General features: G+C 35.5%; 2 protein-coding genes across 5 annotated transcripts; one reads left to right on the forward strand and one right to left on the reverse strand.

Moving 5' to 3' along the window:
- Positions 1–411: 411 nt before the first annotated feature.
- LOC114193137 (formin-like protein 18) lies at positions 412–16707 on the forward strand. 4 transcript variants are annotated; one of them, XR_003606228.1, is made up of 19 exons: positions 412–583; positions 659–991; positions 1917–2617; positions 3541–3762; positions 3861–5632; positions 5734–5857; positions 6307–6378; positions 7815–7913; positions 8024–8065; positions 10675–10755; positions 10864–10914; positions 11002–11083; positions 11315–11409; positions 14805–14876; positions 14974–15090; positions 15583–15651; positions 15745–15811; positions 15933–16321; positions 16432–16707. XR_003606228.1 is itself a non-coding variant. In XM_028082842.1 (19 exons), exons 2-19 carry the CDS (start codon positions 919–921, stop codon positions 16118–16120), a joined length of 3801 nt encoding a protein of 1266 aa, XP_027938643.1. In that variant the 5' UTR covers positions 412–583; positions 659–918; the 3' UTR covers positions 16121–16707. The 4 variants fall into 4 exon arrangements, 3 of the variants coding, with proteins under 3 accessions (XP_027938643.1, XP_027938641.1, XP_027938642.1); XM_028082842.1 differs by having other exon boundaries at positions 3861–4691; positions 4818–5632; positions 15933–16707; XM_028082840.1 differs by having other exon boundaries at positions 15933–16707.
- A 567-nt stretch (positions 16708–17274) lies between these two features.
- On the reverse strand, positions 17275–19251 carry LOC114193929 (probable WRKY transcription factor 40). Its single transcript, XM_028083932.1, has 4 exons — positions 18932–19251; positions 18475–18738; positions 18233–18349; positions 17275–17825 (listed from the first exon to the last, which is right to left on the reverse strand). The coding sequence occupies exons 1-4, from the start codon at positions 18974–18976 to the stop codon at positions 17448–17450; spliced, it is 804 nt and encodes a 267-aa protein (XP_027939733.1). The 5' UTR covers positions 18977–19251; the 3' UTR covers positions 17275–17447.
- Positions 19252–19481: the final 230 nt, after the last annotated feature.

Genomic DNA, 19481 nt, shown 5'->3' on the forward strand with positions numbered 1-19481 from the left:
TTGCTTTAACAATATCCTTTATAAATTACATTATTAATTGAAAAATAACATTTATAGTGATTGTTATGTATACTTTTGGGAAATTTCAAAAGAGATAAGTGTATAATTTACTCGATACTAAAAGAGGGATTAGAGAGAAATTTCTTAGATAGAATAAAATAAAGTATAAACCATAGTCCTAGGTTTGTATAATTTGATAATTGTAAGCAAGGTTGATTGTCTCGTGCCAATATTTTATATTTGAAGTGGGAAAAACCGAATGGTCACAACCTAGTACGGATCTTCTCCCTTGTGTTTTTTTCTTGTCTTTAACCATAAAGGGAATGATTGAGAGAAAATAAAAAATAAAAAAATAACAACATACATGGGCACATCATCATCACAATTGACCACATACACATGTGTTCATTCTCAGAAAACAAAATGTTAAGATACGGACACAGAAACACAGATTGCGTTAGAGAGAGAAACCTCGGATCCAAATTGTTCTTCTAAAGTTCTTATTTTTCTAACAACAACTAACCATATCTATTGTTCAACTCTTTCCATTTGAATATGACATATTATGCAACTGAGGATTGAGGTTAGATTCCCATCACCCACTTTCTTTGTCTTTTTTGATTGAAAGCTAAGTTTCCCTTCTTTCTCTTTCCATTAGATAGATATAGTGTGCATGTGAAGACAAGGACATTTCCAGAAAAAGTGTTTCTTAAAGACCCAGCAAAAATCCAGGCCTCTGATTCCTGAATACACACTCCCTTCAATGCCAACACCAATACTGTCTTCATGATTACGATTGCAATCTATTTCTATTTGGTGGGGGATCTAAAAAATTTGAGCTTGGATGCAATGTGGGTTGAATTAGGGCAGTTATAGGTGTCCTACCTGTCAGGGTGACCCTCTTGGATCTTCCACACAATGGCATTGTTCCGCAAGTTCTTCTATAAGAAGCCCCCAGATGGGCTTCTAGAAATCACTGAAAGGGTTTATGGTACGCTTCCTGTTGCCTCATTTTCTGTGAACTCATTTGTTCTGGTGGAAGTGAACAGTGTTGGTTTCTTCTCTGTGCAAATATATCATCCTTATGCATTTCGCGTTGGTGGGGGGTTGTGGTATGTAAGGCTTTTTAGCAGATTTGAAGTGAATAATGGGAATATTATAACGTCTTCATTGTTGGCTTCTGTTGAGTTCAAATGTTCCATCTTTATGCATTTTGTGTTAATGGTGGTTGGGGAATGTAAGACCTGTGTTGCATATTTAAAACGAATGATGAGAATAGTATAATGCGAAGAATGTTGGCTTCTGTTGAGTGCACATATTTAATCTTTTTGTGTGTTAGGGGAGGATTGGGTTAGTCTTGCTTTGCATCTTTGAAGTTAATAATGGGAATAGTATAATGTGAACAACGTTTGTTTCTGTACAGTGCAAATATTTCATCTTTAAGCATTTCGTGTTAGTGGGTTGTGGTATGGGGCCTATTTTGCAGATATAGGATGAACAACTAGGATCTTGTAATTTTCTACATTTTCATGTTCCACAATGTATCATTCCATCTAAAAGTTTGTTGGTCAATAGCTGTTAACATCTTGTTTGTGACTTAGCTGAATGGATGTTTTATCTTCTGGAGATACATACTTGTGGAAGGAATGTTGGTAATGGGAAGAACCTTCATAGATTCGACACGAAAAACTCAAGCTATTTTTTTTTTTTTTTTTTGTGGAGAACTATAACGTGTTATACTTTCTTAACAACTTTATAATCTCTTAGAATTTGGCTCTTCTGATTTTAGACTCTCGCTACTTTGCTTTTATGTATGACATGTCATTCTACTTGGTAACTGAAGCATTTCTTCATCATAAAGAATCTTTATGTCATTCATATGTGTGATTGTGATTATTGTGTCATTGCACGTGCAGTCTTTGATTACTGCTTTACCACGGATGTTATGGAAGAAGATGAATATAGAGTGTATCTAGGAGGAATAATTGGGCAACTTCGTGGTCACTTCCCCGATGCTTCATTCATGGTGTTCAACATGCGGGAAGGAGACAGCCAAAGCCAGATTTCAAACATTTTGTGTGACTATGATATGACTGTGATAGATTATCCTCGACAGTATGAAGGGTGCCCGTTGCTTACCATGGAGATGATCCATCATTTCTTGAGATCAGGTGAAAACTGGCTTCAACTTGGGCATCAAAATGTTGTCTTGATGCATTGTGAACGAGGTGGGTGGCCGTTACTAGCGTTTATGCTGGCTGCACTCTTGATTTATAGGAAGATGTTTACAGGGGAGCAGAAAACACTAGACATGATATATAAACAAGCTCCTCGGGAACTTCTGCAGTTGATGTCACCATTGAATCCTTTACCTTCACAATTGAGATATCTTCAGTACATATCAAGAAGAAATGTTGGTTCAGAATGGCCTCCTCTTGATAGGGCACTTACTTTGGACTGTGTAATTATAAGACTCATTCCTAACATGGGTGGAGAGGGTGGTTGCCGTCCTATATTTAGAATATATGGGCAAGACCCTTTTATTCCTGCAGATCGAACTCCCAAAGTTCTCTTTTCAACTCCAAAAAGGAGCAAACTTGTTCGCTACTGTAAGCAGGTGGGGTACCTAAGTCCTTTTACCCTAATTTAATATGCTTTTTAACACCCTTTGTTTTGTTCTTACTACCTATATTGAGATGTTCCTTCCATTGTTTGTTTAATTATCTCAATTTCAACCATAATCAGTGCTGTGGAATTCCTACATTGAGTTAGTGTATGCATGCAGACAGAAAGACAGGAGAACATATATAAAAACATACAGTAATCCATCTGAACATGTTTTTTAACTAAGGAAGTTTTTATTTGAAGTTACTGTGCTATATGAAGTCAGTGATTACCCAAAATTATTTAAATAAAATTAGAACTTTGTGAATTCGTTTTAAGCATTATCTTTTTAATTGGGTTATGTTCTTGGTAAGTCGGGGAAGAGTTAGTGTTGCAAATCGGCAGTGGGGCTGGTGGCTTTGATGCAATCTAAGGAGGGATGGACTGAGCAGGAAATGGACCATTTTTGGTCATGAGAAGGAAGAATGGAGGAAAACCAGTATAGCTTTTTATAGGAGAATGCCTGTATGGAAATATTATCATCCATGGTTGCCAATCTAAACTATAAGGGAGAGTGTGGCAATTGTTTTGCAATGATGATTTGTTATGCCATTTTATTGTATGGGTTAAACATAAAAACTTCTTCTCATAGTTAGCTAATATTTGCATTAATTGATAAAGTGAGGTTCTTATTATGATTTGCATACAAACGGTTGGATAAAACTATTTAAAATGTGATTGGAATTTGGATATTTTGTTTTCTATCTCTACACAGGATTTTATCAGTTGGGGCTAAACTGAGTTAGAATAAAAAAGAAGTATATTATTTCTTTATTTTGCTCTATTTATATTCTAGTTACACAGGGTTCTTAATAAATGATTTGTTGTTTTCCCCATTTCTCTTTATTTAGTTTTCTTTTTTCATATTTGTTTCAGACTGATTGTGAACTGGTTAAGATTGACATCCACTGTCATGTTCAAGGAGATGTCGTTTTTGAGTGTATTCATCTGCACAGTGATTTAGAGCATGAAGAAATGATGTTTCGGGTGATGTTTAATACAGCATTCATAAGATCAAATATTTTGATGCTTAACCGTGATGAAATCGACATACTATGGAATGCTAAAGATTGCTTCCCTAAGAATTTCAGAGTGGAGGTATTAATCTCTCTCAGTCTCTCCTGTTTTTAAGTAATTGGTTAGTGATAAACCAACTTAATGTTTGTGGGGGTTATATATTGTATTTCTGGTTGAAGGTTCTTTTCTCAGATATGGATGCTTCATCTTCTGTTATTTCAATTGATCTGCCTCGTGTTGAGGAGAAAGATGGCCTCCCTGTTGAAGCATTTGCAAAGGTCAAGGAGATTTTCAGCAACGTGGATTGGCTAGATTCAAAGGAAGAAGTAGCAAGTGTGCTCCAACATATCACATCTTCAAATATCCTTCTGGAAAAATTCGACGCTGGGGTTTCTGCTGCAACTAGTGGCTTGCAAAGGGAGTCATCTGAAAATTCTGCAGCTGTTTTGAAGGCATACAGTGATCCAAACATTCAGACTTCTGCAGTTCAGGGGAAACATTCTACATCCTCATTGGGATCGTCTTTGGATTTTGCTTTGGGAAATAAGACCGAACCATTAGAGTCAAAGACATTGTCCGAAAATGACATGAAGACTCTAGAGTCATTAGCATCCACTGATGGAGATTCATTGGCAAAGAAGATTGATTTGTTAGGATCAAAGGAGAAAACAATTGATAACTCATCTGTTAGTGCTCCTATGGAAAAGAACAATGACTCTCTAGAACTGAAGGAATCACCAGAAAATAGCCTCAGGACTTCTGCTTCCACAAGTCAGGGGAAACAGCTTACTCCCTCATTAGATGAGGCCAAGGTTCCATATAAGGATGCATATTCAATGACACAGGACGTGGGACCATTAGAGACAAAGGAAAAGGATACTGAATCATTAGAAACAAAGTCATTAATGGAACAACCTGTTGAAGCAAGCACAATTAAAACGAAAATTGAACCTCATGAATTGCAGGTTTCCCTCCAGCTTCCCACTCAAACAAAAATAATTTCTTCACCGGTGCGTCCAACTGTCCGATCTGCTTCTGCTTCCACTTCTTATTTTAACTCCTTAAAAGGTTCACCTGTAGCTATCTCAAGATATCGTAGTGCACCATCAGCTCTTGGAATAACATCTGTGTTGCAGGATCATGAAGCAGTGGATATCAAAGAAGTAACTCATGCAGTTACAGTATCTCCTCCAGCTTCAGATTCCAAGGTGTTGAAAACTTCAGTTGATGCTCTTAAAACCACGGAAAAGGCTTTTGAATCCCTTTCTCCTGCAGCTGCAACTACACCACCGCCACCGCCACCACCATCTCCTCCTCCCCCATCATTTTCTCCAGCTCCTTCCCTTCCTAAAGGTCCTCCTCCACCGCCGCCTCCACCTGCGCTGTCTGGGTTTCCATCTTCATTGGGTATAAATGAATCAGTTTCTGTGCCTAGCACTCCTCCTCCTCCCCCGCCTCCACCTCCTAGCCTTTCAGGTTCTGCACCACCACCACCACCCCCTCCTCCCGCTTCTGCATTCCAAAATTCTTTGTCTGAGAACTCCAAAAGTGGTCCTCCTGTACCCCCACCTCCACCTCCTAGCCTTCCTGGTTCAGCTCCATCATCATCACCTTCAGCGCCACTACCACCCCCTCCTCCAGGCTCTACGTCCCAAAGTTCTTTGTCTAGCTCCACAAATGTTCCACCTGTACCCCCACCTCCCCTTTCTGCCAATGGATTGTCAAAACCTGGAGTTCCTGGACCTCCTGGAGTTCCTGGACCACCTGGACCACCTGGAGTTCCTGGACCACCTTCTGCTCCTTTTGGTGCAAAGGGTCGTGGCCTGATGCGAGCTAATGCAAAAGGTCAATCTAAGAGGAGCAATCTGAAACCTTACCATTGGTTAAAATTAACAAGGGCGATGCAAGGAAGCTTATGGGCTGAGACACAAAAACTAGATGAGTTTTGTAGGTATGTGTCTTTTCTGACTTGAGTTATAAATATCTTATATCTCATCATATATGAACTGTGCTCATTATTTATTCTTTTTTTAAAACCCTTTTTGGTGTTAGGGCTCCAGAGTTTGACATGTCAGAACTTGAAACTTTGTTCTCCGCAGCTTCTCCAGCTTCTAATGAAAAAGGGGGAAAGTCAAATCGCCGTGCCTCTGGGCAAAAAGTTGAGAAAGTTCAACTGGTATGCCTTTTCATTAACATATAAGTAGTCCAGATAAAGAAACATATAAGTAGTTTTTTTCTTCATTTTTTTTCAGAAAAAGTCCCAAAAAATCCCTTTAATTATTCTAACATCTATTCAATGAACTTATTAATTAAAATATTAGATGTTAAATTTAAAAACAAAATTAGTAGAAATTGACATTTTTAAATAAGAGCTTTTATTCTACCATTTTCTCGTGACTGCTGTCATGTATGTGTAATGGTTTTCATTATAGGAACTTGAAGATAATTTCTTTTTCTTTTTTACCAGTGAGTTGGTTGTGATTTATCTGTGTAGGTTTTGTTTGGTCTCCTGACTCTTATGTCTCATCTCATGCCTTTCTTTAATGATTAAGTTGTTTATTTAATTCTTGTGAAGGCATTTTATAGAATTTGAGTTCTTGATAGAAGGTTCACGTTACCTTGCAGATTGAGCTCAGGCGGGCCTATAACTGTGAGATCATGCTTACAAAAGTCAAAATCCCTTTGCCTGACTTGATGGTAAGATATCATTCATTATGGTTTTTATTAACACATAGATGCTGATATTTTGATTTGAATTTATGTCTTAGTGGACATTCTTTCTCTTCTCAGTCACTGTTTTAAGCCTTTATAAATCATAACTGCTCAAGGAATTAATATTTGGAAGAATTTCTTGTCTCAACTGGGTAGTTCTCGACTTAGCAAGTAGTCTTTCTATTATGTGGACAGAGATTTGGGCTCGATTGATGTTAAAATGCAAGTTAAAAGTTTAGCCACTGCCTAGCTCAAATTATGGGGATATCTATTATGGCATTAAAGCAGTATTCATGCTTTGCTGCTGCGAGTGCACTAAATTAGTATTTGGCTAGATTTTATTTTATTCCTTGGATTAGATACTTAAATAGGATTGGTAGAATACTTTCTCTTTTATGCAATTTTATTTTGGTTTTAATTTAAAGAAAACTATGGGCAGAGAAGATGTTTACACACAGAAAGGTCATAAATAGTTCGTGTTGGTAGTACAAGGTTTTTGGAAGGAGGACATAATAGAGACATTAAGATATTGTTATATTGTTAGATATCTTTAAGTATGGTAATTTTGAGACTGTTACAAATTGATAGATATCCTTAATTATTGTAATTTGGAAATTCCATGATTTACATAATTATGTTAGAAAGTGAACTTTAGGCCCAATCAACTTTACAAAAATGATTTGGTAAGTTGAGATTTGTATTCATGTATATATTATAATTTCACTTTATATCTAGTTGGTGTGGGTCTCCAACACACCCTCTAACATCAAGGATTGGTAATCTCGATCATGAGAATATATATTTTATAGGTTCATCGAGGATTGGTCATCTCGAGGGTGAGAATATGTATTTTATGAGAAATATGCCCTTGACATGCTTTGATACCATGTTAGAAAGCAAACTTTAAATCTATTTCAATTCCACAAAACTAACTTTCTAAGATGAGGTCTGAACCTATTTTGTGAGGTGCAAATCTCACCTTACGAACCGATTTTATGAGGTTGAATTAGGCTTAAATTTCACTTTACAGAGTATTAAAGCCATGGGTTATTCCTGAGGTTTTGAACATCTAGTGATTATACAATACTAACTGCAATCATGGTTTATGACATTGAATGGGTTGCATAAGCTATCATTTGGTTTTACTTAAGAACTTGCATATGTGGCTATTATGTTATTAATAAAGATACCTATCATGATCATTTTACGTTCCTTTTGCTTTACAAGTTAATATTGTAGTTGTAGTGTTGTTTATAATCATATGATTTCTTGCTTGACTGTTGAATGCCCTTGTTTTGTTTAGGTTTTAATTGAAAATCCCAATTTTTTAAACCACTCAATTAGTCAGAAGCGAATTTTCCTAACCGCAGAAACATTTCAGTTCATACTTATAGTCTCACATTCCAGTCATTGTCTTTCAGTGTGCTGTGCTTGCAATGGATGATACAGTATTAGATATCGATCAAATTGAGAACCTTATAAAATTCTCTCCAACCAAAGAAGAGATGGAAACACTCAAGGTACCATGCCTTTTTCTTGTTTCTTCTAGCGGTACTTTGTGTCAGGTGGAGCATCAGCGAATTTGGTACAATCTATTTTTATTTGAGCTATAGCCATACTTTTTATGCAGAACTATACCGGGAATAAGGACAACTTGGGAAAGTGTGAGCAGGTGGGTGGAGTTTTACCATTTGTTGTTCACTTTTTTCAACTCTTTTCTCTCACGTAAGACAACTTGTGATAGGATAACTTTTCTTGCATTAATTGAACAATAAAAAAAAAAATCAGTGGTGAACAATATAACTAGACATGATAGAAAACTGATACACTGATTTAGGGTGTGTTTGGTTCAGCATTGGAGAACTGATTCCAGCTGAATCGATTCTCCAATGCAGAAGCAAAAATTAGTTGTTTCTCATTCAACATGAATTTTTTACCCGTTAATTGATTTTGGAAACCAAACACATGCTGATTATGTGTTAGAAAATCAATTCTAATTAATTCTACATCAATTTGACGAAGAATCAAACACACACTTATTATTGTGAAAAAGGGTAAAAGACACAAGAGGAATATGAGACTACGATAACATAAGACTGTATACAGAGAGAGCTCAGTTACAAGTTAATTGTAGTTATCTAGTAGGTGGCAAAGGGTTGGTGAGAAGATCTGCCCACTAATCTTGACCAAGAATGTGTTAAACAAAAAGCTGCTTGTTTTTGACCTTTTTGTACTCACCAAACTTCATGTGTGAGCCAAATTACATTGTCACACTGAATTAGGGATGGCAACGGGTCGGGTCAGGTACGAATAGTGCTTACCCGCAACCCGACTCGCAAAAGAAAATCCGCCCGCTAGCTGCCCGTTTACTCGTTGGGTATCCGCTTAAAAAATACCCGCAGATATTTTTAAAACCCGCGGGTACCCGTGGATACCCGATACCCACAAATATTTAAAAAATATATATATTTTATAAATTGTTTAATATAAAATTATAAAAATAAAATATAAAATTAAATTAAATTTTAATTATAATTAAATTTGACATAATAAAATATACAGCTAATTTTAATTTTAATTAAATTTAACTTAATAAAATATAAATTAAATTTTAATTTTAATTTTTTTACGGATAACGAGTACCCGCGGGTACGGATAGTATGATACCCGCACCCGACCCGTTTATAAGCGGGTATTAAAATACCCGTTACCCGCTATTCGCAGGTAATAAATACCCACGAGTACTAACTATCCGCTGCGGATTTTATCCGCAGATATCCACAGGCACGGGTATTTTTGCCATCCCTACTGAACAGTAGGAGTATAATGAGGAACTGAAAGATCCTTCAGAAGAGTTTGTATCCATAATGTGTGACCAGTAGGAGCAGCTAAACCCCTATATTCAGCTTTTGTGCTAGATCTTGAAAAGAATTTGTTTTATTGACCACCATGAAATTCAATTAGGTCCCAAGTAATTGGAAGCCCCTAAAGTACATCTTTTGTCATTAGCATCTGTTGAATATGGAGAAAATAGGATTTGAGATTAATCTCCCTTGTATATAAATCACACATAGGATAATCTATTTATAATAGAGAGAGGTACAACTAAAAAGAGTAATTGAAAATAAATAGAGTAAATAGAAGATATTGTTTGATATCGTGATTAACAATATCTAACAATATCTTACCAATATCAAACAATATCTAACAACATCCGTTGCCCAATCTGCATCACAAAAACTCTAATAGCTAGAGATTGATGACGAATGGCAGGATGAACAATGAGACCACCATGTAAAGCCCTTTTAGGATATCACAATATTCTCTTAACAGCAACCCAATGATATTCAAGAGGGAAAGCCATATACTGGCATACCCTGTGTTGACTTCAAAACTTAATTTTGGATGAGTTATAGTAACATACCAAAGTGCACCAACAATAGACCTGTACAAAAAAGGTCTTGTATCAGATCTGAACCATGTTTGGACAATTTGCAGTTAGATAGCATAAGAGATGAAATGGGCTTGGATTCAGCATATTAGTCATGTTAAGTCAATCTAATGTACTTAGCTTGAGTTATAACAATAGATCCATTAGGTAAATGTGAAACTCCAACTCACACTTGACTCCAACAAACTCCCCCTCAGGTGAGTCCCTTTCACATTGGTTACGTTTTCCCTCGAGCACAAACTTTCTTCACCAAATCCACATTTGTACTCATCCAAGCTGGTCACCATGACCAACGACTTTGATTCCACTTTGTTGGGGTTTGTTGAGGAGAGACACTGAGGAGATTTGAGGCATATAAGTCATAAGGAAATCCATATAAGGAACTATGACATCACCTTCAGCCCAAAACTTTAAGACAATAAGTTTGTGGGTCTTTTCTCCTTGTATGTTACTCTTTTTGCATATTTTTTTACTCAATGTGGGACTCTAACTCACATTTGACTCCAACCGTTGTAATTGTCCAATGTATTACACTAGCCAAGAACATTCTAACAGAAACCACTGCTGTAACAAAAATAACATTTAAACTGAAACAACAACACTAGCAGAGCCAATACATGTCAAACAGAGTATTACACTAACAAGACACATCAATTTTTTATTTATTTAAACCCATGTATTTGTGGGCAGTGTTAATTTTGATAAAGGAGATATCACTTAAGGTCAACCTCTCAAATATATCTTGCAATATATAGCTTTTGCAGACCATCTTCAAGATTGCTTCTTTCATTTCTATTTTTTTCTTATTTGCTTTTTGCATTTTGTTATAGTTCTTCTTAGAATTGATGAAAGTGCCAAGAGTGGAAAGCAAGCTAAGAGTTTTCTCTTTTAAGATGCAATTCTTATCCCAGGTCAGAAGATAACCACACAATATTTTTAGTTATTATTAAATAATTCTGTTTTCGTGCCACTGAAAAATTTAGCTGTTCTGATGCACCTTGCATGTAATTTTCATGTAGGTTTCAGAGCTGAAAAGAGATTTGAATATTGTGAATTCTGCATCTGAAGAGGTGAGTCATACCTTTTTTTTCTGTTGAATACTCTATTTCCTGAGTCAATATACTTTTATCTTCAGCTTCCATTGATATGTGTATCAGATAAGGAATTCAGTCAAGTTGAAAAGAATCATGCAGACCATTCTTTCTCTGGGTAATGCTTTGAACCATGGAACTGCAAGAGGTGAATTAAAGCTTTAGCTTTCACAGTCACAAATCATGTTTCTGTACAAATAATGTAGTGAAGTTTTTATTGAAACATGGACTTTTCAAATACTCACAACTCAGATAGTTTATGTTCATTCTATTGCTCGTGTTTAAGATTTATTCTTGGTCTTGATAAATTAAATTTTATATGAAAACAAAACCACTGTAGCCTTGATTGCTTTCCTATTAATTTATGTGATTACTGAAGGTTCGGCTGTTGGGTTTCGATTGGATAGTCTCCTTAAACTAACTGATACACGAGCAAGAAACAACAAGATGACTCTTATGCATTATCTCTGTAAGGTAAACCACCTGATATCCTTAAATTTCAATATGAATTGTTTCTGTACAAGAAGTTTAGTTTGTCGTCAGTTTATAAGTTGTTGGTAAAATGATATTTTCTAAGAAGCATCTTCATTTCTTAGTATATATTGATACACTGGTTGGTGAAATGCAGCAAGTAATAAAGTTGATGAAGTGATTTATAGTTTATGTTTATTATAGAACTTCTAAGTCTCACATCGAGTAGTACAAGATGCTTGGTGGAATATTTAATTATTGGGTTATTCCCTATTAATCCATAGCTTTTGAGGGTGGATTCCTCAAATGCTTGGGTGCTTATAATTGCTATCAGGTGGTGGTGTCTGTGCCTGGGAGAAACATATATGTGTGTGCATGTGTGTTTCTTCTGTTTTCTGCTTATTAATATTTTGAGTGATGGAGAGGGGACTATTTGCCACTGTCCATTTTGCCCTTAATGATAAGAATGAGAAAACTGGACCGTAGATGTCGGCAATCAATATAAAATATGATATCTCCCTCGAGACATGAAAGAAAACCTTCATAAACTTACCATAAACTTGGTAGAGCATAATTACATTTCCAGTAGAGTTGATAAGAATGAAGTCCCAAGTAAGCAAGACTTGAATTTACTGGATGTCCAAAATTCAGTGAGTAACATATATATATATATATATATATATATATATAGAGAGAGAGAGAGAGAGAGAGAGAGAGAGAGAGAGAGAGACATAGACACAGCATTTTTCATAAATTTCAAAGACTTGGTTTTGAGACCTGGAGAATTTTCAGCTTGACCTTCATCTTCTTTGCTAGCTTGATGCAGTTCAGTCTTAAGGGTTCTTTGAACTTGACTATTTTCCCAATCTCAATATGCATTCTCATCAAATTAATATCCCTAATGCATTTAATTTTTCTACATACTTTCCTTGCAACAATGGATCTTGTTGATGATTATGGTCTTTCCAAAAGGAATGTCGCAAAACTAAGGGAGGGATGTCTTTCCTTTCTTCTATAAATCCTAAGGGTTGGTGAAAGTAATTTTTTAGATTCAAAGTTTTCAAGAATGGGAAACTATAGTTGAGGTGAATTTGGTTCTGCTAAGGATGTGCCACACAGTGATATCCTAGCGAGATTTTTTGTTTGGCCTACCGTGCTACCTACTATTGAATTATCCATTAATATCTAATCATACTCTCAATATGTATATACTTTGACGTTAAGGGATGTTTGGAGATTCTGTATAAACTAGAGATAAGGTTAATTTATAGTATATAAGTGGGTGCAAATCTTACCTTACAAGTCAGTTTTATAGGATTGAGTTAGGTTTAAAGTTCACTTCTTTTTAGTTTTCTGAAGTGAATATTCCCCTTATGTCTAACATGAAATTCACTTTCAATTACATCACCATCCTCAAAGAACCTCTGCTCTAGAGCTTGCAATTTACTAACCATCTAAGAAATAGATAATTTCTTGAGATCACATGACTCTCCAATAGCAACACCTTTGGTTTCAAAATTTTGAGATAGTCTACATCAACATTTTTTCGGCAACCTTGTCTTCTACGACCTCACCATATAGTTTCATATTCACCAAACGATACAATTATGAAGTGTACTCCTTGACAGACTCATTCTCCTTCATATTTCAAACTATCTTTTTAGATTCATAATCTTCGTGAACCTTACTGTTGGAAGTCCACATCGACTAGAGATAAGGCCAAGTTAGAGTATATAAGTGGGTACAAACCTCACTTTACAAGTCGGTTTTGTGGGGTTGAGTTAGGATAAAAGTTCACTTTTTAACATGGTATCAAAGTCATTGTTAGAGCCTATACTAGTGAGATTTGTTGTTTGTTGAGCATATTGTTCCACCCACAATCACCCATTAATGTCAAATCTCATGCTCGAGATGTATATACCTATGTGTGAGGGGTGTGTGTGTTGGAAGTCACACATTGACTAGAAATAAGGTCAAGTTAGATTCATAATGCTAGAAAACATCTCATCAGTCAAAGTTGAATGGAGACTTGAGAAAACTTTCTCCTTCATAGTCTCCTCATAGTTGGATTAGCCCTGAATTGTATAGTTTGCTTACCTTGGTCTGCGTACTCTCATAAGCCGTAGGACTTTAAACATTGTCTCATTTTGACAACCCACACGTGAGAATTTTCCCTGAAAAATTGAGGAACAACAAAAACAACATTGCCTCCTGAAGTTGTATTGACCTCTGACTAGTGTTTATTCACTCATCTCAATATTTTTCAGTTTCAGCTTATAAAAATACTGCTCCAGATACAAAAGTTAAAGGAAGAAAACTTATACCATAAAAACATAAAACAGTCGTGAAAAGAGAGGAGTGGTGAATAGAAACACAGCAATTTTGTATTTGCTGCGTTATCATACTGTTATTCATATTTTGATTCATATTTAAGGATGAACACATGACAAATGACTGTGCATCGTCATACTCATACATGTTATCAGATAAAGATCACGTGCCCACTACATTTAGAGTACAAATCTGTCCAAATTCAGACAAAACCCATAACTGAACATTACTACTACGGAGACAAGCAAACCTACTTTAATAAGCAAACATAATTACAGAAGTAAAAAAGTAGGGTTTTACAGTGAACTTAATAATTACACTGGAAAGTTTTGATTCATATTGAGAAAGATATCAATTGCTTCTCCAGTAACCATCCATCCCTCTCGGCTTGTTGAGAAAAAAATTATGTTTCTTCCTTTCGTAATTTTACTGTGGTTGGAGATAGTGATATAAATAGATTGTTTTTCACACAAGGATTTTATAGCTTCTTGGGAAAGAAACATGGAAAAGGGCTAAAATCTGGATATTTGGAACCCTTCCTTCGTGGTGCTTGACTGTTCCTTTGATACCCCATATCATTTTAAAAATATAAGACAGGTGTATTCATCTGGAATTGTTAAGTAAATATGTAACTGATACTATTAAGATTACTAAAATCTTTTTCCTTCTACATTTTTTTCACTAAAGAAATAGACACTCCAGGAAAATGATAGGTTCACTCTAAAATTATAGGTCAACATAATTGCAACGCATATTTGACATTTGTTAGAATATTTCATCTTTCAGAATGTCTTAGGCTATTTGTTGGGATTAGTTTTTCTATTTCTTCACTATCACTTAGGATTGATCATCATATTTCCTTAATTGTCATGATTTTTTTGGAGATTCAGCTGCGAATGTATGCTGTTTCCATGGATGACAGTTTCCTGCACTCTGCTTATGCAACATAAGTTTGCCAGAGAATTATCAACTTCGATTGTGTTTTACTGCAATTATTCAATGTAAATCTTTGGCTTCGCTTCTTCCTGTGAAGTAATATTAATTGTTTGGTGATGGCTGAATTGTAGGTGCTTGCTGAAAAACTAGGAGAACTTCTCGATTTCCATAAAGACCTATTGAGTTTGGAGGCGGCAACCAAGGTTTTTTTTTTTTTCATTTATGTTACAGTTATACCAGGTGGTTTCAGTGTCTGTTTCAATTTTGATGTATTGAGTTATAAGCTTGTGTTCCATACAGATACAATTAAAATACTTGGCAGAGGAAATGCAAGCTATTAGTAAAGGACTGGAGAAAGTAGTTCAGGAATTGACTGCATCAGAGAATGATGGACCTGTGTCAGAATTCTTCTGCCAGGTATGATATGTAACTGGTCATCTAAAAATGCTTCAACCAGAATGAACTGATTCTGAATTCTCATGAATTTGGATCAATATATATTGTGAAGCTTGGCCTAGGCTATGTATGATACAAACATCAATGTAAATCATGGCATACTGAATATTAACATGCTGTAAACAAGAGTGCATTTGAAAGCACCTGCTTTCCTTAATAAGAATTTGACGGCACAATCATTTAGAATTTATGTTGACTTTAATTTTATGACAAAGAACTCCATAGCTAAATTGTTTTCTAATAGACTAAAGCAAATCTGGGTCAGTGATGCAGCATCATATATAATGATTAAAAGGGATGTGAAGTATCTCAGATACGTAGTTACCCTTCTGTTATGGTTACGTGCATGTGCAACTCATCTGAATTATAGATTTTGCTAATAAATTTGAATGGTGATAAAATGTTTAGCTTTACCTTTGAATGATTTGTTTTTGTTCTCTTGGTAATGTTCAGATTCTGAAGGAATTTCTTTCTTATGCTGAATCTGAAGTAAGGTCTTTGGCTCAACTTTATGCCAATGTGGTATGGATTTAGTTTTTTTAGGTAGCTTTCTGCTTACATGATGAACTGCAGATACTGGAGATGTATCTGATTTCCTGAATCTGGATGCACCAGGGTAGAAATGCAGATGCATTGGCTTTATACTTTGGTGAAGATCCAGCACGTTGTCCATTTGAACAAGGTAAACTGTATTTTTAATTAGCCTTTATTACCATTTTATGCACCAGTTTGGTCCGTTTATATGTTGTGTTTAGTTGTCTGGTTCAACTTTTTGGGGGATTTGATTCTTTTCCTTTCTCTAGTTGTATCTACGCTGCTCAACTTTGTGAGGTTGTTCGTGAAAGCACATGACGAAAATTGCAAGCAGATTGAACTAGACAGAAAGAGAGCAGAGAAGGAAGCAGAGCATGAGAAGTTGAAGCTAGCTGCTGCCAAGAAGGAGGCTGAACATATGATGAGGACCACCATAAAGAGTGGGGATATTAAATGATATGATCCTTTGAAGGCCTCAAAACAAGAGTTGTTCCACAGTGATAAAGATCCCGTGTGGTTGGATGAAGAAAACCCTTTGCGCAAGTGCAGAATCATCTTGTTCTTGGCTGCATTGACATTGATGATGACCCTATAACTCAAGTTCTCTAATGAAAGAAATGTGGTGCTCATGGCATATATGGCTGAGGATTATGTTCATGTTAAGTAATAAGCCTTCTCAAAGCTCGTTTTATGTTGATGTGTACCCTGCATAGTCATGAGTTTTTAATTGACATTCATTTCAATCTCAATTTGTTCCATGTCATGCAGAAAAGCAGTTTTATGGTGTTCACTTCAGTGAGGAGTGGTGAACTGTCAGTGTACAAATTGATCTAGTTTTACTCTTCTAGTCCAAAGTTGTGTACTCACATTAGCGATGTAAATGTTAATCCAGTGGTATATCCCCCCTATAAGATAGAGCAGTATTTAAATTTTACTTCAACTTGAGAGTGCTTAGAGGCACCAATACTGAGTTTTCATTTAACTAACTGATGAAGGAAAATGCTTTGTAAATATTGAACTTCTGGTTAGAGTACATGTTATTCATTTTACTGAAAACTGCTTTGTTTTTTTGTATCAAATCTCATCACCTCTTCGATCAAATAGCCCTTGGAGGAATACTTATGGCATGCTTGGATAGAAGAAAAATAAATTACTAATGATGATGTTATTTTTTCTATTTGGCTAGAAAGATAGTGAAAGTGTAAGGAAAATAAATGTTAATTTATAGAAACAGTTTATTTCTTCTTTCCACTATTGTCTAGATTTAAATATTAAACTTTTGCTTTCTTTTAATTGTACCAAGCAGATTAAGGTTAATGAAAAATAACTAATTGAACCTGTCTCAATTGAGCTATTATTTTATCTTAAATTTTTCCGAATGGCATTAAAAGTAAGAACAACATAGAAAAACTGCAAAGCTAGTATTCCAATCTGGCATGGAAAACTAAGAGGTGGTTTGATTTGGGTACGCGCTTTATATTTTTTATATTTTTCATTTTCTAGTTTGTTTCCAAAAGTTTGTGTTAGTAAGGGAAATATTCTTACCATTTTCTTTACAAACTTTTGAAAGAAAACCAGACAAACAATGTAACATTTGTGCAACTAGAAGTGTAAACAGAAAATGAAAAATAATATATTTCTTCAAAGTAAACCGACCTAAAGAAGTTTTCCTCTCTCTCATTGCTACCAGCTAGCATTTCACTGAACTAAAATTTGTCTTTACACTTGTATTTGGGTTTTGGGGGTTGTGGAGTTGGAGAAAGAAAAGAAAAAAGATTGAGATTTCACTCTTCCGGAATATTCAAATTGAGGTTTAGATCTTGCTGCTTGAGCTCCCCAGTGATGGTGCGAGCAACTGCTTCAGCTAATGACATGGTGAAGTCAGGATCTTTGATTAGAGAACTTACATATTCTTCAACTTTGACGTTGGTTTCATGGTTATGTTGATGCATTACTTCTTCACTGTGTCTTCTATCTGTTTGAGACAATGCAGAAAGAGCCAAAATGTTCATTGCTTCTTTGTCATTTGCTATGCTAGGCAACTGATTGGCCACTGAAGAGCCTCTAGGTGTGGATGAAGATGGCTCATGAAGAGCACCATGGTTGTGCTCTCCATCATAAGTTGCAACAAGGATAGACTTATCATGTAAACATCTTTGCACCTACAATGATCAAGTAAAAAACACTTCAGAAAACCATATGATAACACAAAACAACACTGAGACTTCTTGAACTCATATATGCACATGAAATATAGTATAATTAGTTAACCATCTTGAAGAAATGAAATGGGTTTTACTCCTAGCTAACTAAACTAATAAATTAGAAAACTTTTGCTATTTAAAATGACCGGGTCCCTTTTCCCTAATAGACTAAACCCATCTCAATTTTTGCTGGCATAATTATTTTGACAAATAATAAAATCACACAATAATTCATATTTAAAGTGTCCTAATGTTGAACATAAAGTTTTTAACTTATCCCTTCATTGATTTGAGTAGTTTATGAAGCATCCTAGATTCAAACCTTTTTATTGTGCATTCATATAGAATATATTCATTCTATGTACCTTCTTTTTGGCTGGGCAAATGGGAGCCATGGAGCACCTAAAGTAAGCTCTTGGTGAAGCATTGTCTTTGGTGACCTTTTGTCCATACTTTCTCCACTGATATCCATCTTTTACAATCTATATTCCCAAAGCAAAATTTGCATCAACATACTAACTTCAATATAGAATTTGATTTGAACATGAATTAAAGTCAGTTCACAGATACACAAACCAAATTTGTAGTGATGGGCCATAGCACATACCAAACTATCATCCATGGGATGTGTTCTGACAAAGATTTGTAGTGGTTTTTTTGCTGTGGGAAACTCTAGTCTCCGTCTCTTGTTCACATCCAAGATAGGTTCTGTTACTGATCCTATTTGATTCATGCCCTTGTGTTGTTCCTTGTTTATCTCTTGAAGATGGGACTCAAGCTTTGTGTACTTGCTGCTTAGAACTTCAAACATCACTCTTAGAGTGTTATTCTCCTCTCTCACTCTCTGTAACTCAGATTTAAGACTTTCCACCTGGTCATCAAATCAAGATTGTTGTAATAAGTCTAAGAATTAGCTACATATATGCTTTCTGAACTGTTAAGGGTGGTAACCTAAAAGCAAACCACAGAGAAACTCAAAAGTGAAATAGAAAAACAAGTTCACTGTGTGTTTCCAAGTCTTGTTTCTTCTTTGGTGAGAATACAAAAAACAAGAGTTAGTTTACCTTTTCGTCCATTATGACTGCTGTGTTGAGGACTTGAACGAGCATCAATCACAACTGATAGAATTTCTCTTAACTTAGAGCAAACGATGATAAGAAAACTGTGTTAAACATGAAGAAGCCCTCTTAATTAGAATATAATATTGAACAGGGGTAGTTGAGATGAGTGAGTGAAATGAAAGAAAATCTCTTTCTTTATATGGCTTTTGGTCCCTCACTTTCTCTGGTAATTCCACAGTATGAAAACAAAAGGGACCAAAGCAGATAGATCTTAGTATTGAGTAAATGGTTCAATTCAACTCCATGTGTTGGAAAAAAGCTTGTGTGATGGAATATTATATATAACAAGAATAAATGCTTTGAAAAGATGCATGGTGAGTCATATTTTCTAGTTTGTGCTTCGTTTGTAGAATGATGTCATGTCGGATGACATCTGCAGAACCCTTTTGGAAAGAAAACTGGTTTAGTTTTTCTTACAGATTATGATGTCCCCAACGTGTTCCAAGGTACACAAATAAAGCCAACAACTCTTTGATTATCTGGCATCGATGAT

The sequence above is a fragment of the Vigna unguiculata genome, chromosome 8 (genome assembly GCF_004118075.2).
Source record: "Vigna unguiculata cultivar IT97K-499-35 chromosome 8, ASM411807v1, whole genome shotgun sequence".
Taxonomy (NCBI): Eukaryota; Viridiplantae; Streptophyta; class Magnoliopsida; order Fabales; family Fabaceae; genus Vigna; species Vigna unguiculata.